The 19,847-nt window shown below is 43.2% G+C and overlaps 1 protein-coding gene across 2 annotated transcripts; it reads right to left on the bottom strand.

Moving 5' to 3' along the window:
• Positions 1 to 354: 354 nt before the first annotated feature.
• LOC120424400 (putative tricarboxylate transport protein, mitochondrial) lies at positions 355 to 19,847 on the bottom strand. 2 transcript variants are annotated; one of them, XM_039588500.2, is made up of 3 exons: positions 19,556 to 19,847; positions 1,756 to 2,168; positions 355 to 1,688 (listed from the first exon to the last, which is right to left on the bottom strand). In XM_039588500.2, the coding sequence occupies exons 2-3, from the start codon at positions 2,124 to 2,126 to the stop codon at positions 1,061 to 1,063; spliced, it is 999 nt and encodes a 332-aa protein (XP_039444434.1). In that variant the 5' UTR covers positions 2,127 to 2,168; positions 19,556 to 19,847; the 3' UTR covers positions 355 to 1,060. The 2 variants fall into 2 exon arrangements, with proteins under 2 accessions (XP_039444434.1, XP_039444433.1); XM_039588499.2 differs by lacking the exon at positions 19,556 to 19,847 and adding an exon at positions 14,563 to 14,749.

Here is a 19,847-nt window from a genome sequence, read left to right as displayed (position 1 = left end):
AAAAATCAGATTACAAAGCCGATCTAATGCAGATTTTAGGACCAGGTTTTCTGGAACATAACGCGCTATAAGACAAAGTACATCGCATCTCATCAGGCGGCATTTCTACATCAACGCTGAACCAAACATTCGTGACAAAGCGTATCTTAGAAGAGAAATGGAATGCAATAGATGACTTTGAAGTCTTCATGTCTCGTTAAAAATAGCTGGTTGTCCGTAGCTCGAAAGCTTTGTAAATTCTAAGATCGATGATTCATTCTAGGTACTTAAAGTTCACGTCCGCGTTTGGGAAGTGTCCGATTGGCTTGAATGTTTCGGCGGAGATCGGATTCTTTCGTTAAATTATTCGCAGCGTTTTTTCTTAATTTTTTTCGTTTATTTCTACGTGCCTAAAACCTAACACATCTATACAGTTAATATATTACACATCAATCAATAAATATAGACATGACTCTGTTCGTCGGTTCCCGATTGTCGCCCTAAGCAAAACAAAAAATAAGATAAATGAAAAGTTGACGCGAACAGATGTTAAATGTACAGAAAGCTAACGAAAAAAAAATAGTCTGATTGTATAACATAAATCGATAAATTTTCAACAGTCAGCGCTCGAACTAAGTTTGCGTCAAGAATGTTTTACGTTTGCCAATAGTTTGTTTGTTTTGAATGCATCATTTTCTGGTTGGAATGCATTTTTTGATTAGATTCTTAAAATAATTGGAATGGCGCGCGGCAAATCTCCAGCTTTTAGGAATTAATAGAACCCGTTTCTTGGAAAAGAAGTTTGTTAACAAGCGAAACTGCGGCATGCTACTCGTTTTAGGTTTGTTTGTGCTCTCGCTCTCTCTCTCAGTACGGAATACGGTGCAATAGACACTGTTTTTGAACAACTTCTACGGGGAGGGGGAGGAGGCGGGCTTTGCGTTCTCAGATTCTGCAGGTGTAGATTATGGTCTGTTGAGGTTGTTGCTTGTGTTTTTAAAATTCTTCCTGCTTTCGCTGATATATACGTATGTGTTCCCTGATTCAGGAATGCGTGTGTGCTTCGTTTTGTGTCATGAGTTTAGCGCCAGAACTTGTTGAACAGGTCCATGAACGAGTCGTAGATCATGAACGTGATGGCCACATCGAGGCAGACGCGGCTCAACCGCGGCACGGTGCCCTTGTAGAACGCCATCGGACCCTCGTTCTTCCAGATCTGTACGGCACAGTCGACGGTGTTTTTGTACTTGGCGGCCTCCAGCCCCTGCATGCGCGTCTTGACCACGTCGATCGGGGTGTTGCCAAACACGGAAGCCGCTCCGGCCACGGCACCGAACGCTCCCACCACCATCTTTGGCACCGGCTTCGATTGATCGCCACCCTTGTACACCTCCTTGAGCGTTTCCATCACGTAGAATCGGATGGCCTGGTTCGAGCCCTGCTTCATGATGGTCGCCGTGAGGCCCTTGTACACCCCGGAGAAGCCCTCCTGCTTTACGATCATGCCGACGCCGTGGAAGAAGCCCTTGTATTTGGGATTTCCGCTGCGCTGATCGTTGATGAACTTCACCTTGACCGTCTCCATCGGCGTTACGGCCAAGATGGCTTCCGCTACACCAGCGCCCAAACCGGCCAGCAACTTGCCCGAAGTACTCAGCGTACCGTTTGGCTCCATAAGCTGCCCTTTGAAGGTCTCGAAGGCGCCGAACCTAAAAAAAACAAATCAACCGTCAACCAAACTCCAACCCAAACCCCACATCTTCCCCCCACACTCACCTAACCGCCGACTTCGGTATCGAACCGTACAGCAGCACGCTCAACCCCCGGTACAGCCCAAAGAACCCGTTCGTCTTGACCGTCTTCTTGACGCAGTCCGCAATACCGTTGTACTGCTTGGTCGCGCCCTTCTCGTCCAGCTGGAGCTGCGTTTTGACGTACTCCGTGGGGAACGTGATGCAGATCTCGATACCGCCGGTGATGCCACCGGCGACGATGCCCTTCAGACCGGTGCCACCGCCGGCCGGGGCCGCAGCGCCACTCTGCTCCATCCATGGCCGCCGGCCGAACGGGTTCTGGAAGGGTTGTCTTCGGCTGCTGCTGCTGCTACTGCCGCCGACGATACTGCTCATGAGGAAGTTTCGGTCCATTTTGAGAAGGATGGGCAGGTTATGTTGTGAGATTGACTGAGTCTGTGGAATGGAGAAGGGTTGGGGGTTTTATAAGTGGTTCCAAATTTAAAAGTGATGGATGACAAGCCCTCGGTAATGTCTGTCTAGACAGTTGATAATGCTATCTGAATTTGTGAAAGCTTCATGATTATGGTTTCATGTAAGGTGAGTCACCTTACTCAAGTGAAAAGTATGGATGTCGTCTAAAAATATTAGACTAAAACGGTTCTTCCTTTTTGTAAGCCATCCGTCGACGTGCCACCAGAGTTGCGATGCTATAAGTGGCGACATTTCGCTCTCTTTGTGTAAATCATACTTGAATTTGTAATGACATTCACCAATCAATCAACTCGAAGCTAGCTCATCTTCGAACAGCAAAACGCAAAGCAAAACAAATCTCACTCCACAGCTGATAAATGTTCACTGCCGGCCACTATCAGTGACGCGCTTTGGTAAACTTTGAGGCTTCCTCCTAATACCGGCGTAACGAGACGTTCGAATGTCCCCCAACCCAAGGTCCCGCTCCCTGCACGTGCCCCCCCCCCATTCTAAGTGTTTGATGCAAATCACTTTCTTGTGTAATACACACACAATTCAGTTTGAAAGTCAAATGCGGTAATAGCTTGACTGAGTCGATGGGCGATAACGTACAAGTGAAGCTTAAAGTAATGACACCGCAATTGAACGTGTGTTCTTTTTTTTGTCAGTTTCAAACATTTTGTTTTACCAGCTGCACACGCACACAGAACGTGGCAGAAGCACTGATAGGTGGTGCCAAAGTTTGGCCAAAAGAACGAATTCTGCCCGAGAGGAGGTGGGGCCACGTGTGTATGCGGTTGAAAACCTGTTTTTTTTGTACACGCTATCCCGTCTTTGCTCTTTTTTTTGCTTAGGTTGTTTTGCGTCACTCGGTCGATACTGAAAGTCATCAATTTATCTGGGGTTCAATATTGTCGGACAAACAAAACAGTAAACAAAGTTGCCTTTATCGCATGAGAATGTTCACAATTTTGGTTAGTTTTCAATGAATATTTCGGGAATCACTGGCTAAATGAGCGAAGCTCGTTCAAGCAGTCAGATGTGAGTACGTACAAGTACATTTGCCACCATCATACACATGCAGGAAGTGTAGTTAGGTTCTGACGTTATAAAAAATCTGAGGTCGATCGAGATGATAAAACTCAATGAAAGCAACTATTTGTAGCAAGTCCAGACAATTCGTTACAGCAGAGTTATTAACTTCGAAAATGACTATTTTTATGCTAACATTTTTTGGAAACTAAAGATTGCTAAATATAAAGATTGCAAAAAAAGTTTTACGGCTGTATTGAGTATTTAAAAACTTTTTGCCTTCCTCACTTTACTGAGGAAAGGCTTTAAAACCACTCGGAAAATGAACTTTTTAATCAGACCTCCTAGACCTACCTTCATTTGTACATATCGACTCAGAATCACCAGCTGAGCAAATGTCTGTGTGTTTGGCTGTATGTAGACATGTGTATCAAATCAATGTCACTGGAATATCTCGTCACAGACTCAACTGGTTTTGGCCGGAATGGTTTTTATTCGATCCGTCTTAACGTCCCCTAAGTTGCTATTTAAATTCATGCAGTTTTATCATGTATTTAAAAAGTTATGTTAAAAAAACTGTTTCATATTAAATTAAAATTATTGTAAAAAGGTTGTTTTTTCATGAAACCCTCACATGTTATATATTTTTAGAAAGCATATATGAAGACCTATTAGGTGGAGTAAGAATTTTCAAGATCTGACTTACCTATCTTAAATTACAGGCAGTTTAAAAAATGGTCTGAATTGACATAACCTCACTGGTCGGGTCTGATCGCCACGAAAAAGCCGTGTAGAGGGATGCCATTTTCCTCAAAGGCCGTGTCTGTATAATCTTGACAAAAAGTCTGTAGGTAGTCTGTTTTTTTGCTCATCACTTATTTTTATTAGGACCTCTTAGGTGCTGCGAACATTAGGGGAGATCCATAAACATGTGGACACTTTAGGGGGGTTGGAATCACTATAAATGAGAGGAAGGCACCAACCACCTAAAGGTGGATTAAGTAACGTTGTTAAAACTAAGGCTTGTAATTTCAACTATTATATTTTTTTTGCTGATACCAATGTTTCTAAGCTATGCGTGGTGCATTCTATCGTAATTTCTCATCTCACCATCGAGATTTCTCGATCGTAATATTACGATCGTAATTTGTCGATAGTTGATTGAGATCATTCGATCGTAATTTCTCGATCTGCCATTGACATATTACGACTGACGATCGAGAAAATTTCGATATTTTTTTTAAATTTAAATAAAAATATTTTTTTTGAAAATTTATTTTTTTAAATTGAAAAAAAGTATCAATGACGAAAGAAGATCTGCTATATTTGTGGCTTGATAATCGAGTTGCTGAGAGCTGATAGTTTGGTAGTTTTACTACCCTGTTTGTATGCAATTTAAAATTAGTGGAAACACGGTAATGCAACATGAATGGCGATGATTAACGTAGTTTATGTTAGTTCAGTTCATCGAGAGGTATTAGAAACTCAATAATTGGTTTAGGAAACGTAAGTTTGCATTCTAGGTATCAAAAAGAGGTACCAAAAACGGAAGGTAAACAAACAAGAAGGGAGAGGGCGTTTAAGAAGCAATAGCAGAAGAAACATAAAACTAAAAATAATGGTAGGTTGCTGTAACAAAACCATAAGAGGAGTGGAGAGTGGAATTATTGGTTCTATAACGATTTTTACCAATTTCCATTTTTTTTAAGCTGAATATTTTTTTATTTTCTGGATTTTTTAAATTTAATATTTGTGTTAATTTGTTCTTGACTTTTTAGAGCAACTAACTTCAACTAGAATTCAAAGTTTTTAAAATAAAAAATAACGTTTCTTTTTTTCAATTTCTTAAAATAAAAACTAACTAAATCCACCTATGTGGTTGGAGCCTTCCTCACAACAATGACTGTACAGAAGTTTCATCTATTTTTTAAATCCTGCTTCCAAAAAGTACATCGATATCACTTAAGTGGCCATATCTCGAGACAGGTTGCCAGATCTTCAATGTTTTGGGCTCGTTGGGAAGGTTTTTTGATAACCTAACCAACGATGGGTCGGATGATGGATCCGGACGAAGTTTACATACATTTAAGTGAGATCCGGCTTCAGAAAAGTACATAAATGTCACTTAAGTGGCCATATCTCGAGACAGGGTTGCCAGATCTTCAATGTTTTGCACTCGTTGGAAAGGTCTTTTGATAACCTAACCAACTATGGGTCGGATGGTGGATCCGGACATAGTTTACACACATTTAAGTGAGATCCGGCTTCAAAAAAGTACATCAATATCACTTAAGTGGCCATATCTCGAGACAGGGTTGCCAGATCTTCAATGTTTTAGACTCGTTGGAAAGGTATTTTGATAAGTTAACCAACGTTGGGTCGGATAGTGGATCCGGACATAGTTTACATACATTTAAGTGAGATCCGGCTTCAAAAGAGTACATCAATATCACTTAAGGGGCCATATCTCGAGACAGGGTTGCCAGATCTTCAATGTTTTAGACTCGTTGGAAAGTTCTTTTGATAATCTAACCAACAATGGGTCAGATGATGGACCCGGACATAGTTTACATACATTTAAGTGAGATCCGGCTTCAAAAAAGTATATCAATATCACTTAAGTGGCCATATCTCGCGACAGGGTTGCCAGATCTTCAATGTTTTGGACTCGTTGGAAAGGTCTTTTGATAACCTAACCAACGATGGGTCGGATAGTGGACCCGGACATAGTTTACATACAGTTAAGTGAGATCCAAATATATTTGAAAAAACATTTTTATACATAACTTTTGAACTACTTATCGAAACTTCAATCTGTATAAAACTCGATCTATGGGACCCTAAACCAAGTCGAATGCAAAAAGTTCGGGTCAAATCGGTTCAGCCAGTGCCGAGAAACATGAGCTAGTTTGTTGGTCACATACATACATACACACACACATACACACACACATACACACACCCGTGAACCGTGGGGACAGGTGAGGGTCCCTGCGGAGCTTAGCTGCCAGCTACCGGGCGGGTTGCAGTAGGCGGATAGCTGTCGGCGATTGCATACATTCATTGCATCGCCCCCGGACCAGCAGCGGGAGGATGTCTAGGACGTGGCGGAATTGAACAAGGGCACTGTTTAATTTCTTCGAAAAAACCACATGGGTCCGTAAACACCTCTGTCAAGCGATCGAACGCCGCTATAAGTGTTTTAGCCCAAAACCTCACCAAACCCCGAATCCAAGATGTGATGCGACCCGTGTCGAGGGATGCATGGCTGGGGGGGTTCAACAAATTCCCAGTCGATAACGGAGCCTGTGGGGCACAGGGGCGAACCCCACACGTAATTTGCCCTTACTGCGTCACGGCAGGGCACTGGCGCAGCGGACCGTATTTCCCTAGCGACTCGAGGGATTCAAAATGAAGACAAGTGAAACAAACCAACAAAAGGGTCCCGATGCGCCCCAAGCATCGGAAAACACGGAGGTAGAAGAGGACGCAAACGTCGAAATGGCAGGAGGCGAGTCAAACGGCGGCGACACAGCAGGCGGAGTGGCGAGCGCGTTCCGTGGAAGCGGGAAGGTGTTGAGATCCCCAGTGTTGAACCAGGCGGCTGCTTCGAGTCAGCAGATAGGAGTAATTGGAGAGGAGACTCCCAAGTCATCCTTGTTGAACTTCGCCGGCAGTACCCCTCAGGACGGAGTCCTGCTTGGAAGGACCGCGTTACAGGAGGTCAGGAGGAGGGTCAACGAACTCTTTGATTTCATCAAGGACAAAAACAACGTCCACACCAGAATCAAGCAGATGGTGAATGGAGTCAAGGCAGCCATGAATGCCGCAGAGCGCGAAAACAACTCGCTGGTGGTGACGCGGAATTCACTGAAGCTCAGAGCTGAAAGAGCCGAAGAAACGCTGAATGCAAAACTGGAGGAGGAAGCGCTACGGGAGAAAGAACCGAAAACGCCGCCCGGCCCAAGCTCTAAAAGGGACAGGGAAACGCCTGGAGAGGAGGAGGACGCAAAGAAGCAGAAGCAGGGGAATGGAGACAGTCCGGACCCGGCGAAGGAACCAGAACCAACCCCAGGGAAGGAGAAGGAATGGGAGAAGGTCAAGAAGAAGAAGCGGAAGAAAAAAGGGAAGCAGAACGAGGACACCCAAAAACCCAAGTTTCGCAGGGAGCGTAACAAAGGCGAGGCTTTGGTGGTCGAGGTGAAGGAAGGTGTTTCGTACGCAGACCTCCTCCGGAAAGTACGAACCGATCCGGAACTCAAGGAGCTTGGCGAGAACGTGGTTAAAACCAGGCGCACCCAAACCGGAGCGATGCTTTTTGAGCTGAAGAAGGATCCCGCGGTCAAGAGCTCAGCTTTTAAGTCCCTCGTCGAGAAAGCCGTAGGCTACGAGTCGAAGGTAAGAGCGCTATCACCGGAGACAACGATCGAGTGCAGGAACCTGGACGAGATCACGACGGAGGAAGAGCTAGAAGATGCGCTGATCGTTCTTCTGGATGACCGTACGACACCGATGGCAATCCGGTTGAGGAAAGCCTACGGCGGCACGCAAATTGCGTCGATCCGACTATCGACGCCTTCGGCGTCTAAGCTGCTGGAAACCGGCAAGGTCAAAGTAGGGTGGTCGGTGTGCCCACTGAGGCCTGTTCCTCGAGTGACCCAGCAGATGACGAGGTGTTTCCGCTGTATGGGCTTCGGCCACCAGGCGAGAAATTGCGACGGTCCCGATCGAACCAACAGTTGCAGAAGGTGTGGTAGAGAAGGCCACATGGCAAGAGACTGCAAAAATCAGCCGAAGTGCGTGCTCTGTAAAGAAGGCGACGGCAATAGCCATGCGACGGGTGGCTTTAATTGCCCGGTGTACAAGAAGCTGGCCTCGGGCAAAAAGTAATGGAGGTGTCCCAGGTGAACCTCAATCACTGCGACACTGCACAGCAACTGCTGTGGCAGTCGACCGCGGAGACGGGGTGTGACGTGGCAATTATTGCAGAACCGTACCGAGTTCCACACGACAACGGAAACTGGGCCGCGGATACAGCAAGAATGGCGGCGATACACGTGATGGGGCGGTACCCCATACAGGAAGTGGTCTCGAGGGCGTTTGAAGGATTCGTGATCGCCAAAGTAAACGGAACCTTCTTCTGTAGCTGCTATGCTCCCCCAAGATGGACCTTGGAGCAGTTTCAGCAGATGCTGGATAGTCTGACCGATGAACTGATCGGACGAAGCCCGATCGTTATCGGAGGTGACTTCAACGCGTGGGCGGTCGAGTGGGGTAGCAGATGCACCAATGCTAGGGGGCATAGCCTAATGGAAGCTCTGGCAAAGCTAGACGTTAGGCTGGCGAATCGCGGAACCAGCAGTACCTTCCGCAAAGACGGTCGTGAGTCCATTATCGACGTTACGTTCTGTAGCCCGCGACTGGCGGCCGACATGAACTGGAGGGTGAGTGAGGACTATACCCATAGCGATCACCAAGCGATCCGGTACAGCATCGGGAGACGAGCCCCTGTACCAGATAGGAGCAGCCGGTCCTACGGAAGGAAATGGAAGCTGCAGTACTTCGACGAGGGTCTCTTCGTGGAAGCGCTCCATTGGTGTGATGGTCCCCAAGACTTGAGTGCCGACGTGCTAACAGCACAACTGGTGACAGCATGCGACACAACCATGCCGCGGAGACTGGAGCCAAGGAACTGTCGTCGTCCGGCCTACTGGTGGAATGAAGAACTCGGTACCCTTCGGGCAAGTTGCCTCAGCGCCAGAAGACGAGTCCAGAGAGCAAGATCCGAAGCAACTAGAGAGGAGTGCAGAGAGGAGTACCGGTCTGCAAAGGCCGCGCTCAAGAAAGCGATCAAATGCAGCAAGACAAACTGCTTCAAGGAGTTATGCCAAGACGCTGATGCAAACCCTTGGGGGAGCGCATATCGTGTAGCGATGGCGAAGATCAGAGGCCCATCGATGGTGGCTGAAACGTGTCCCGACAAGCTGAAGGTCATTGTGGAAGGGCTCTTCCCAAGACATGACCCAACGACATGGCCTCCTACACCGTACAACGACGAAGGGGGTAGCAACGCCGAAGGTCATCTGATCACCAACGAGGAACTTGTGGCAGTAGCGAAGAGATTGAAGGTGAAGAAAGCTCCCGGCCCGGATGGAATCCCGAATTTCGCCCTGAAATCGGCGGTTCTAGCATTCCCGGACAGGTTTCGAACAGTCCTGCAGAAATGCCTGGACGAAGGACACTTCCCCGACCCGTGGAAGGTTCAAAAGCTCGTGTTGCTGCCGAAGCCAGGCAAACCACCGGGGGACCCATCATCGTATAGGCCTATATGTTTGCTGGACACCCTCGGAAAGCTTCTGGAACGGATCATCCTTAACCGGCTGACCAAGTACACGGAGAGCGAGCATGGCTTAGCAGCGAGGCAGTTCGGCTTCCGTAAAGGGAGATCCACGGTGGACGCCATCCGGAAAGTGGTCGAGAAAGCCGACGAAGCGCGGAGGAAAAAACGCAGGGGGAACCGTTGCTGCGCAATAGTCACGATTGACGTCAAGAACGCGTTCAACAGTGCGAGCTGGGCGGCCATAGCAGCAGCGCTGCACAAAATGAAGGTGCCTGACTATTTGTGCAGGATCTTGAAGAGCTACTTCGAGAACCGCGTGCTGGTCTACGACACTGCCGATGGACAAAAAACCGTTGTTGTTACCGCGGGAGTTCCGCAGGGATCCATTCTGGGTTCAGCACTGTGGAATGGAATGTATGACGGAGTGTTGACACTGGGACTACCCAACGGCGTAGAGATTGTTGGCTTTGCAGACGACATAGTGCTGACGGTAACCGGCGAAAATGTCGAGGAGGTCGAAGTGCTGGCTATGGAGGCAATCGCAATGATCGAGAACTGGATGCTCGAGGTGAAGCTGCGGATCGCTCACCACAAGACGGAGATGGTGCTGGTTAGTAACCACAAGAAGGTGCAGCAGGCCCAGATTCACGTTGGAGAACACGTCGTGCACTCGAAGAGAGCGCTCAAGTACCTCGGGGTGATGGTGGATGACCGGCTGAACTTCAACAGCCACGTCGATTACGCCTGCGAGAAGGCGGCTAAGGCGATCATGGCACTGTCGAGGATGATGCCGAACAACGCTGGACCCAGGAGCAGTAGGCGCCGCCTCTTGGCAAGTGTCGCGACGTCCATACTTAGGTACGGCGGACCGGTATGGTGGACGGCGCTGGGGACGAAGCGAAATCGAGCGCTGCTCGACAGAACGCAGAGACTGATGGCCATGCGGGTTGCAAGCGCGTACAGGACCATTTCGTCGGAAGCAGTTGGCGTCATAGCCGGAATGATCCCCATCGGCATCACACTGGAGGAGGACACCGTGCGCTACACCCGGAGAGGCACGAGAGGTATCCGGGAAGCTGCGAGAGCCGAATCGCTGGCAAGGTGGCAACGTGAGTGGGACACCACGGAGAAAGGCAGATGGACGCATCGGCTTATCCCGTCCGTATCCACGTGGGTGAGCAGAAGGCATGGAGAGGTCACCTTCCACCTCACACAGTTCCTGTCGGGCCATGGCTGCTTCAGGAAGTACCTGCACAGGTTTGGACATGCAGAGTCTCCTCTCTGTCCGGACTGCGTCGATTGCGAGGAAACACCGGAGCACGTGGTGTTCGCCTGCCCTCGCTTCGAGGCAGCGCGAAGCGAAATGCTGGCCATTATCGGAGCGGACACCAGCCCGGATAATGTGGTGCGAAGAATGTGCAGCGACATCGCCAAGTGGAATGCGGTCGTCGGAGCGGTGACGCAGATCACTTCGGCTCTCCAGCGGAAATGGAGAGACGATCAGAGGAGGAACGACTAGGAGCCTAGTCGAAAACCCACGAGTGTGGCTGTGAAGGAGAGCACGTTATGATGGTCGGCTCTACCAAATCGGTACACGTCTCGATGGTCACAGGAGTCGAGAACCCACGAGTGTGGCTGTGAAGGAGAGCACGTTATGACGGTTGGCTCTACCAAATCGGTACACGTCTCGATGGTCCAAGGAGAGGGCTGCATATGACTAGCCGACCAAAAGCAACGCGATTCTTGGGCGCGGTTAAACCCTCGCATGGACTCATATGTATGTAGGACAGGAAATGGTTCTAGCACCCGGCATGGATCCTGTAAGTAGACTAGTGCAGAAAATGCAACGCCTCCCCCCGAAGTTATACCGAAAGGTGGTCCCGGGGGGACAAGGGCACGGCGTTCAAGGACTGGTTTAGTGGGTCGGGAAAACTCTTTTTTTGTTTTCCCAACCCCACACTACCTGAGGAATGAATTCTCAGGTGTCTGGTAGCAGATTCCGACCTTGTAAAAAACAAAAAAAAAAAAACACACATACACACACACATACACACACACATACACACAGACATTTGTTCAGTTTTCGATTCTGAGTCGATATGTATATATGAAGGTGGGTCTACGACGTTTTTATACAAAGTTCATTTTTAGAGCAGGATTATAGCCTTACCTCAGTGAGGAAGGCAAAAATATATATTTTTAAAAAGATTTTTTCAATCGATTCCAAAAACATTTAGTTTGTTTAAGATTTTTTCTTAAACTTTTTGAAAAGCTTTCGACTTTTTTGAAATTTTTAAAATTCTTTAAAATTTTAGTTGTTTGGTAACTGGGCGTTGTTTAAATGGGCTGATTTTAAACTGGGCGCTCGATAACTGGGCCGTAGCCCAGTTAAAAAGCAGACAAACGTTAACCCCTTCCTGCCCAGAGCAAAATCGAGATTTTTTACGTTTTTCCTTGCCATTTTTTACAGACTTGACCAAATTTGATGAAATTTGAATTCGATGCAGTAAACATCCTAATAAACACTGTGCAGGAAGAATGAGTTCATTTCACTCAATAGTTTTCGAGAAATGTCAATTTGAACTGAAAAAATAGTGGTGCTCTGGTGCAACCATGGGCGTTAGAGGGTTAAAAACCAAAACAAATCAAAATGACCAAGGGGTTAATGAATGCAGAAATCATATTCAATAAATAAAAAAAAACTTTTTTCAAACTTTTGTTTAATTTGAAGTTACAATTAAAGAAATATGAAAACTAAGAATTGTAAATAAATTTGAGTAACTTTTATTTTTATATTTCATCTCTTCGTTATCTTTTGTTCAGCCCAGTTAACGAACAACATTCGGTGACTGGGCTACGTTCTCAGCCCAGTTACCGAACAGCTACTGTATTTTTGAAATTTTCGATTTTTTCTTTTAATTTTAGATTTTTTTTAAGTATTTATTTTTTTTAGATTTGTATTTTTTTTGAAATTTTTAAATGTTTTAAATTGTTTTAAGACTATTTCAATTTTAAATTTTCTGATTTTTTTTTTAAATTTTTATGTTTTTTAAAGTTTTATGTTTTTTTTAATTGTTTCAAATAAAAATGAATTTGATTTAATTTTTTTCTATTTTGTAATTTTTCACAGTAAAAAAAATGAAATCAGATTATTTAAACATGCCGTTTTTGTCGTCTCGATCCACGAGAAATCTCGATCGTGAGTCGAGAAATTACGATCGTAGTATTACGATCAAATCACCACGATGGCCAATAAAATTTTGGTTTTAACTAAAAGTAAGTAGTTTTTCTGTTTTAAAATGAGTGCCCACAAGTGAACAATTTTAAAAATATTTTCTCAAAACTTTGTCTGAGGAACATTGAAGATTGTTTTGCAATCATTAGTTTTCAAAAATGTAAGATTTGACGCAAACAAAAGGTTTTTGAGTAAATCCAAAATTTTTTTTAGAGATATTCGTACCGGCCTTAAAAAAACATCAGCATAAATAACACTGAAGTACTCATAACTCTTACAACAACCACCATTTTAACAACCTTCCGAACTTTTGCCAAATCGCTTTATAGCATAATTTTGAAGTACTCTTCTAAACTTCCTAATATTATCTAGGTTCTTATGGGATCCCAAGACGGATCGAAGGAGACAAAAACGGTCCAAATCGATTTAGCCAGTGCGGTAATAATCGAGTGCATTTTTTTTGTGCACGGGCTCACATCCAGACATACACACAGGCATTTGTTCAGAATTTGATTCTTAGTCGATAGATATACGTGAAGGTGGGTCTACGATGTCTAATTAGGAAATTCATTTTTTAAGTGATTTCATAGACTTTCCTCAGTAAGGTGAGGAAGGCAAAATATATTTCGGGAAATTTGATTTTTGTGAAAAAGGTAATTGAAAAATCGGCAAATTTTAGTCCTATTTCAACCGAAGACCATTGAAACCTAGCAGCATAATGAAACCTAGATCATCGATACTCAACTTACATCTGTCCGGTACCCGGTTGAACTGTTGATAGTCTAGATTACTTGATTTTTTTGCCTCGCAAGAAAAAGCCGGTGAACGCGTGATTAACTGCAATGCTTATCGGAGTTCATCTAACCTTTTTTTTATGTTTACTACAAACACATCAGAGAGGTTGTCCTGTTGTGCATTTATTTTAAAAGATAACAACAGAAGGTAAAAAAGTGCACCTCGCCAAAACTCAAACACCACTCGAAATATTTGAACTTGACGCAGGATGATAACACTCCTTGCTAGCCATCCCATCTGTGCGTGCGTTCAAACGACCTCCTATCAGATAATACAGATACTCCATTATCACCCAGCGATTAGTGACCCTGGCAACAGCAGCGGCAGTATCATCTTCAACGCCCAACGCTTGCGCTTGAGGGCACAAAAAGTTCAAAATATTTTAGAAAGAATTGGTTCGTTTGCGATCAGCTTTGCGACGCTGCTACCCTCATGGCCTATCTACAATCACTTAACTTAGAAAATTTCACTTAGCTTAGGAGTTTGAATCAATGGAAATGAATCTGATCTTCTACAATGAAAAGGAATAAAATTAGAAACTTGACGTATGGTTTGGAAAATTTCAAAATCTACGGTAAGTTGACGTTTCTATATCAAAGGTAAACAAACAACTGCATAGCAACGTATATCAGCCCAGCAAATGTTCTAAGTTGATTGTGGATGACGGCCGTAAGTTGTGTACATTTTCTAAGTTTTACTTTACTTAACTATTCTAAGCTAAGTGATTGTAGATAGGCCATCAATTGATGAAGTTGGAGAGGTTATGTAACGCTGTCACAGTGTGCGCCACCCAAAAAGCTACCGCGGCTGGTTGTTATGGATCAACAAGTAGTGTCTAATGACCCCGCGGCGAGCTGCACACTTGGAGCTAAGATATCCGAAGCCGTGTGGGCATAAACAATACACAAAAGCGCGAAATACGGTCAATGGCTTGGAAGGGGGTCGTCCATGAGGCACGTTAAATTATCACTTACGGCACTGCAGCGTGGATTAGTCCCGAAAACTAGTAGGCGCCGGCTGACTGACACAGACACGTTAGGGGATGGCCTACTGAGACAACACTACTAACACACTAACTAAGCAATTAGTAAACGAGGATAGAGGAGTCGCGCGACCACGTCCGACTCGCGGCGAGGCTTGTGAATGACTGGACAGGTCGGCCGGGTGAATCGTGCGCCAAACGACGACGGAGCTTGTTTTGGGACGTTCGTGGCTGTTTCGGCAACGAGCGTTTACTGGTCGATGTGTGAATTGGTTTCACTTTTTTGCATTAATTGAGCTGAATTAAAACAACTGGCGTTGCTACACTAAATTAATTTAATTGAAGCAAAAAACATCCTAAAACAAAGTTTTGTTAAATATATTAATAATCGACTTAAAAATGGGATTCGTTATACATCTAATTTTTGGAACATTCGATAAAGAACTTGAAAATTTTGCCCAAACCCACCAACAATTTACCCACCGTTCAAAAAATCCAGAAAGGTGGCGCGATGTGTCTTCGCGGATTCTTTTCGCTGTAGTAGTCTTCAATTCAAGTTTCGCTTGTGTGTATGTAGGAATAAACAAGTGATCGTCGCCGCGTGAATGGAACAACTCTCCGGCAACAGGTAGGACGACGCGTATGGGGCATGATTCGCGCAAAAGACAGCTGCTGGCTGCTGCGTGAAGAACTCTGCGCGTTTGTGTTGCCACTCTTCAGTGGCATGTGCTCTCTGGAGCAAAGAATTTCTTTATCAGTGAGATTTGGGAAGGCAAAGGGTTGATCAAAATTTAATTTCATGATGAATGCTTTAATGTGCATGGATTACATGCTGTTCCTCTAATTTGGTTTATAACAAAAAAAATATATACCTATATATATATTTCAAATACAGACTCAATTTTTTTCTTTGGATTTCGTATAAGTTCTCTACGAAATAAGTATTTTTTATAATTCGTATTTTTTAATCTGACTGATACTTTTTTGGTACCTTCGGTATGCGATGCCCAAAGAACCCATTTTGCATCATTAGTTTGTCCATATAATTTTCCCTACAAATTTGGCAGCAATTCAATAATCTGCATCTTTTGAAGGAAATTTTTGATCGATTTGGTGTCTTGGGCAAAGTTGTAGGTATGGATAAGGACTAAACTGAAAAAAATATGCATGGTAATTTTTTTTGATGATTTTCAATTTCACTTTTTGTCACTAAAATTTTATTGTCAAAAACACTATTTTTATTTTATTTTTTGTTATGTTTAAGGGGTTACATACATGTAAATCGTCAAAAATGTCTGAGGTTGGTATGAGCACACATTTAAACTATTTTTTAAATCTTTTTGCAGGGCATTAAAATATATATTTTCATCTATTAACAAAATAAATATGAAGACATTTGGATATACCTTTGCCGAGATATAACTATTTTAAGTTAGCAGTTTCAAAAAACGGGTGCCACGATATCTCAACACTGCTTTGACCAAATCGGCTCAAAATTTTGGTGAAGACTCGTTTAACCGGTCCTGTGTGCATGACGAAGGCCGATTTTCAAAAACTTAATTCTAAAAAAAGATAAAAATATTTTTATGTTTTTCATATAAAAAATCGCCAGTTTTTTATTTTTGTATTTTTTAAAAAAGCAAAATTTTAAAATCGGGCTTCGTCATGCACACGGAATATGTCTTGAGAGTCTTCGCCCCAAATTTCAGCCAATTTGGTCCATCCCATCTCGAGATATCGTGGCACCCGTAAATCAACTCGGTGTTTAAAGAAAAACGTTTACAAAGTTTGACAGTTCGCTTTGCGCTTGGCAAAATTATGAACTTAATTCGTCTCTTACTCAGTTCGGTCACAAAATATCTTCATGAAACTTTCAGGAGTGATTGAAAATCGTCTTTTTAGTGAATTAAGTGAATTTTCTGTAATACAGAGAAACCTCTTTTTACGCGGAGGCGTTACGCTTTTTGTTTCGTAGATTTCTCTTAAACCATGCAATATTTTTGCAAGCTTCAAAAAGCTTTTTGTAGAACTGAACAAAACCTACAAATTGTTTTTAAAAGATTGCAAAAATGTTGCGTCGTTCCAGAGAAATCGACAAATTAGTGAAACGTAACGCACCGCGTAAAAAGAGGTTTCACTGTATGAAATTTTGTGATTTTCTACATGTATGTAACCCCTTAAGGGGACATCAAATGCCAACTTTTCAGAATTTTCCAGAATATGCAAAAAATCTTGACCGACTTATGAATGTTTTAATCAAAATTGATAAAAAAACCGAAATATTAATCGCAAATTTTTCAACTTTATTTTTTGATGAAAAATAGAATTTGCAATCAAAAAGTAAATAAATCAAATAAAATTATTCACTCTACATCATTGCCTTGGCGTTCTCGATTGCGAGATTCCTACTCGAAACTAGGTGTCCAAAGGCTTAATTGTTGAGGCAATTGCAAACCTCTTTTTACACCTTTGCTACCATTCACCCCTGGATTCAAACTGACGACCTTTGGATTGTGAGTTCAACTGCCTACCGCAGCGACTCCACCGAGACAGGACCCAGGGAGACGACTCCTACACCTGAACTGAGCTAACGATCTAACCTCTAGTTTAGACCGGGGCCAACATTTACTTCCCCGTGCGACGGAAGGCGCGGTCAGACAAATCTCGTCTCGAAAAATGCCACCAGGGCCTTCTAGGATCGAACCCAGGTCGACTGGGTGAGATGTAACCACGCTTACCCCTACACCACGGGTCCTAAAAGTACTTTGGCGAAATTTTGATTAAGTGCACCGTTTTCAAGTTACAGTGATTTTTAGGTAGAGGGTTTCGTGGCGCGATGGTTAGCGGCTTCGGCTGCCGATCCCTAAGTTGCTATGGGGCGCGGGTTCGATTCCCGCCTTATCCTCCAGGCCTTCTATTCGATGAGGAAGTAAAGCGTCAGTCCAATTGCGTAAAAGAGGTTTTGGGTGACTCACCACACATAACCTTTGAACGCCTAGAAATGAGCAGAAACTTGCAACAGAGACCACAAAAGACCCGGGGGTCGTTATAGTGGATTGCTTTGATTTTTTTTTAATTTTTAGGTATGTTTTTAAAAAATAATCACAGTTATTAATTTTTAAAATAAGTGCCCATGTTTGCCCACATTTGAAAAAAAAAATGTTTTTAAAAGGCTGAGAAATTCTTTTTACAGTCCAGTCTCGATTATCCAAAGCCTGGATTATCCGAAGTTTCGATTAACCGAAGTTTGATTATTTGAAGGTTTGTATAGGACTTCGGATAATCGAATCACGAACAATTATTTTTTCGTTTTTTTTTCTTTTTGTTTTAAACATCAAATTCGAGTTCTTCGACCCGATTTTAGTCAAAATTGAATGATTGATTGCTTATTAAATAATAAAATGCATTTTTTCAATATTTCGTCACCACCGTATTGGCCGCCATCTTGGATTAAAAAAGGTAAATAACTTAAGCGTAGTTTTGGGGTCATACTTAGGCTCGAAAATCAAAAATAAGGCAGCGAAAAAAAATTCTTTCATGATTCGATTATCTGAAGTTTTGATCATCCGAAGTGATTTTTTTCCGAGGCCTTCGGATAATCGACTGTATCTTTTGGACTGTATTTTGCTTTTTATAAATTTGTTGATACGACCCTTAGTTGCCCAGATATTGCCATGCAAAGGTTTAAAAATAGTCTTGAATTGGTGTTTTTTAAGTCTCACTCAAACAACCTACCATTTTCCATATCTCAGCAACGAATGGTCCGGGTTTCAATGGTAAAATATGAAACATTCGTAAACTTTTTCGATCTTTCCGAAAACAATATTTTTTTAAAGCAAGGACTAACATTTCTCGTAGACAATTTTAAACTTTCGGTGGCTATATTTTGAAAACGGGGAACTTTATCAAAAAATCTAAAATACGCACAGAAAAAAATAATTTTGAAAGGTTGAAAATTTGGTAAGTTGAATATTACATGTAATATTACATGTTTACAAAATGTGTAAAAATGTGAATTTGATGAAAATTCACCAAAATGTGATGAAAATTCACCAGTTCCTGATGAAATATTATCTATTTTTTGGCACAAAATCTGTCATCATTCCCTGATGAATGTAACATCATTTTTTCTGTGTGCTTTTCGATTGAAAATTCAGTTTTACATAAAAAATCAAAATTTTATGTTTGAAACTTTGATTTTTTTCCATATTGTGAAAGCAGACAAAAATCAAAACACGAGCGCAACCTGTCAAAGCCTGTTGCGCCACAGGCTGATGTACACGCTAACGACAAACCACCCTATTTTTGTTCGGCGCAACAGAAGTGATGCGCACTTCGGTATGGTGGTGCGCGGATAATAATCTCTACCTGAATAATCAAACCATATAGGGATCAGCCACAAAGCACTTGGACACTTTTGTATGGACTTGGGTAAATCAATGACACAAAATTGCTTCTTGCATGACCCATGGGTCATAGGAAAGGCCCCCACAAATTTGAGCCAAACAAAAAAACAATTTCCGGCTTTGGTAGAGAATTGCTCACGTGTTGAAAATATTGTAATTTGTAAAATATTTATTTTTTATCTTTCAATCTGATAAAATATGAAAATAAAAATCATAGTGCCCAATTGACCGTTAAAAACAATTGCCAGTATTATGTTCCAAGTTGCAAACAGCATAAACCCCACCGCGTCATTACTGGTAGCTAAAGTAGTATTGGTGCAACCACGAATGGAACTTTTTATGCTGTGCACCGTTGTAGCGCTCCACAAATCAAAACACGGCCACCTTCTTTCGGTGGTTCTCCGCTTTTTTTATGCTGCCACCCCGAGACATTCATGTTTTTGTTATGCAATGGTAAGGGAAATATCGATTTTGGGGCAGAGTTTGTGAGCTTTTGCTTGCTTTTAACACTTAATTGCAGAATTACTACGTATTTTCCACAGTTGTTTTCTAAACTTAACATAAATATGCATTACTGACCTTCTTTGGGTGTTGTCCTTGGAGTTGTTCGCTTTCGCTGTGAAACTTTCGATTTCTAATCGCACTTTCAAGTACGTTTTGCAGTGAGGAATGTTGACGTTACTTTTAGTAGTTTTAAAAATTGACAAAAACAGCACAATTTTGTACACAAAACAGATTAAGAAAACCCTTCAACAAGGAGCTTGTTGTGCAACGGAACTGGAAACCGATTGGCCTGCCAAGATCTGCAGCAGCATCGTTCACTGACGCCTACTCGCTGTTGGTCGACTGATGTTTTTCTTGGCTGGCTGGC

Source organism: Culex pipiens, chromosome 3, assembly GCF_016801865.2.
Source record: "Culex pipiens pallens isolate TS chromosome 3, TS_CPP_V2, whole genome shotgun sequence".
Classification (NCBI taxonomy): domain Eukaryota; kingdom Metazoa; phylum Arthropoda; class Insecta; order Diptera; family Culicidae; genus Culex; species Culex pipiens.
Note: the sequence above shows the minus strand (reverse complement) of the source record. Positions and strands in the feature narration are given on the sequence as shown.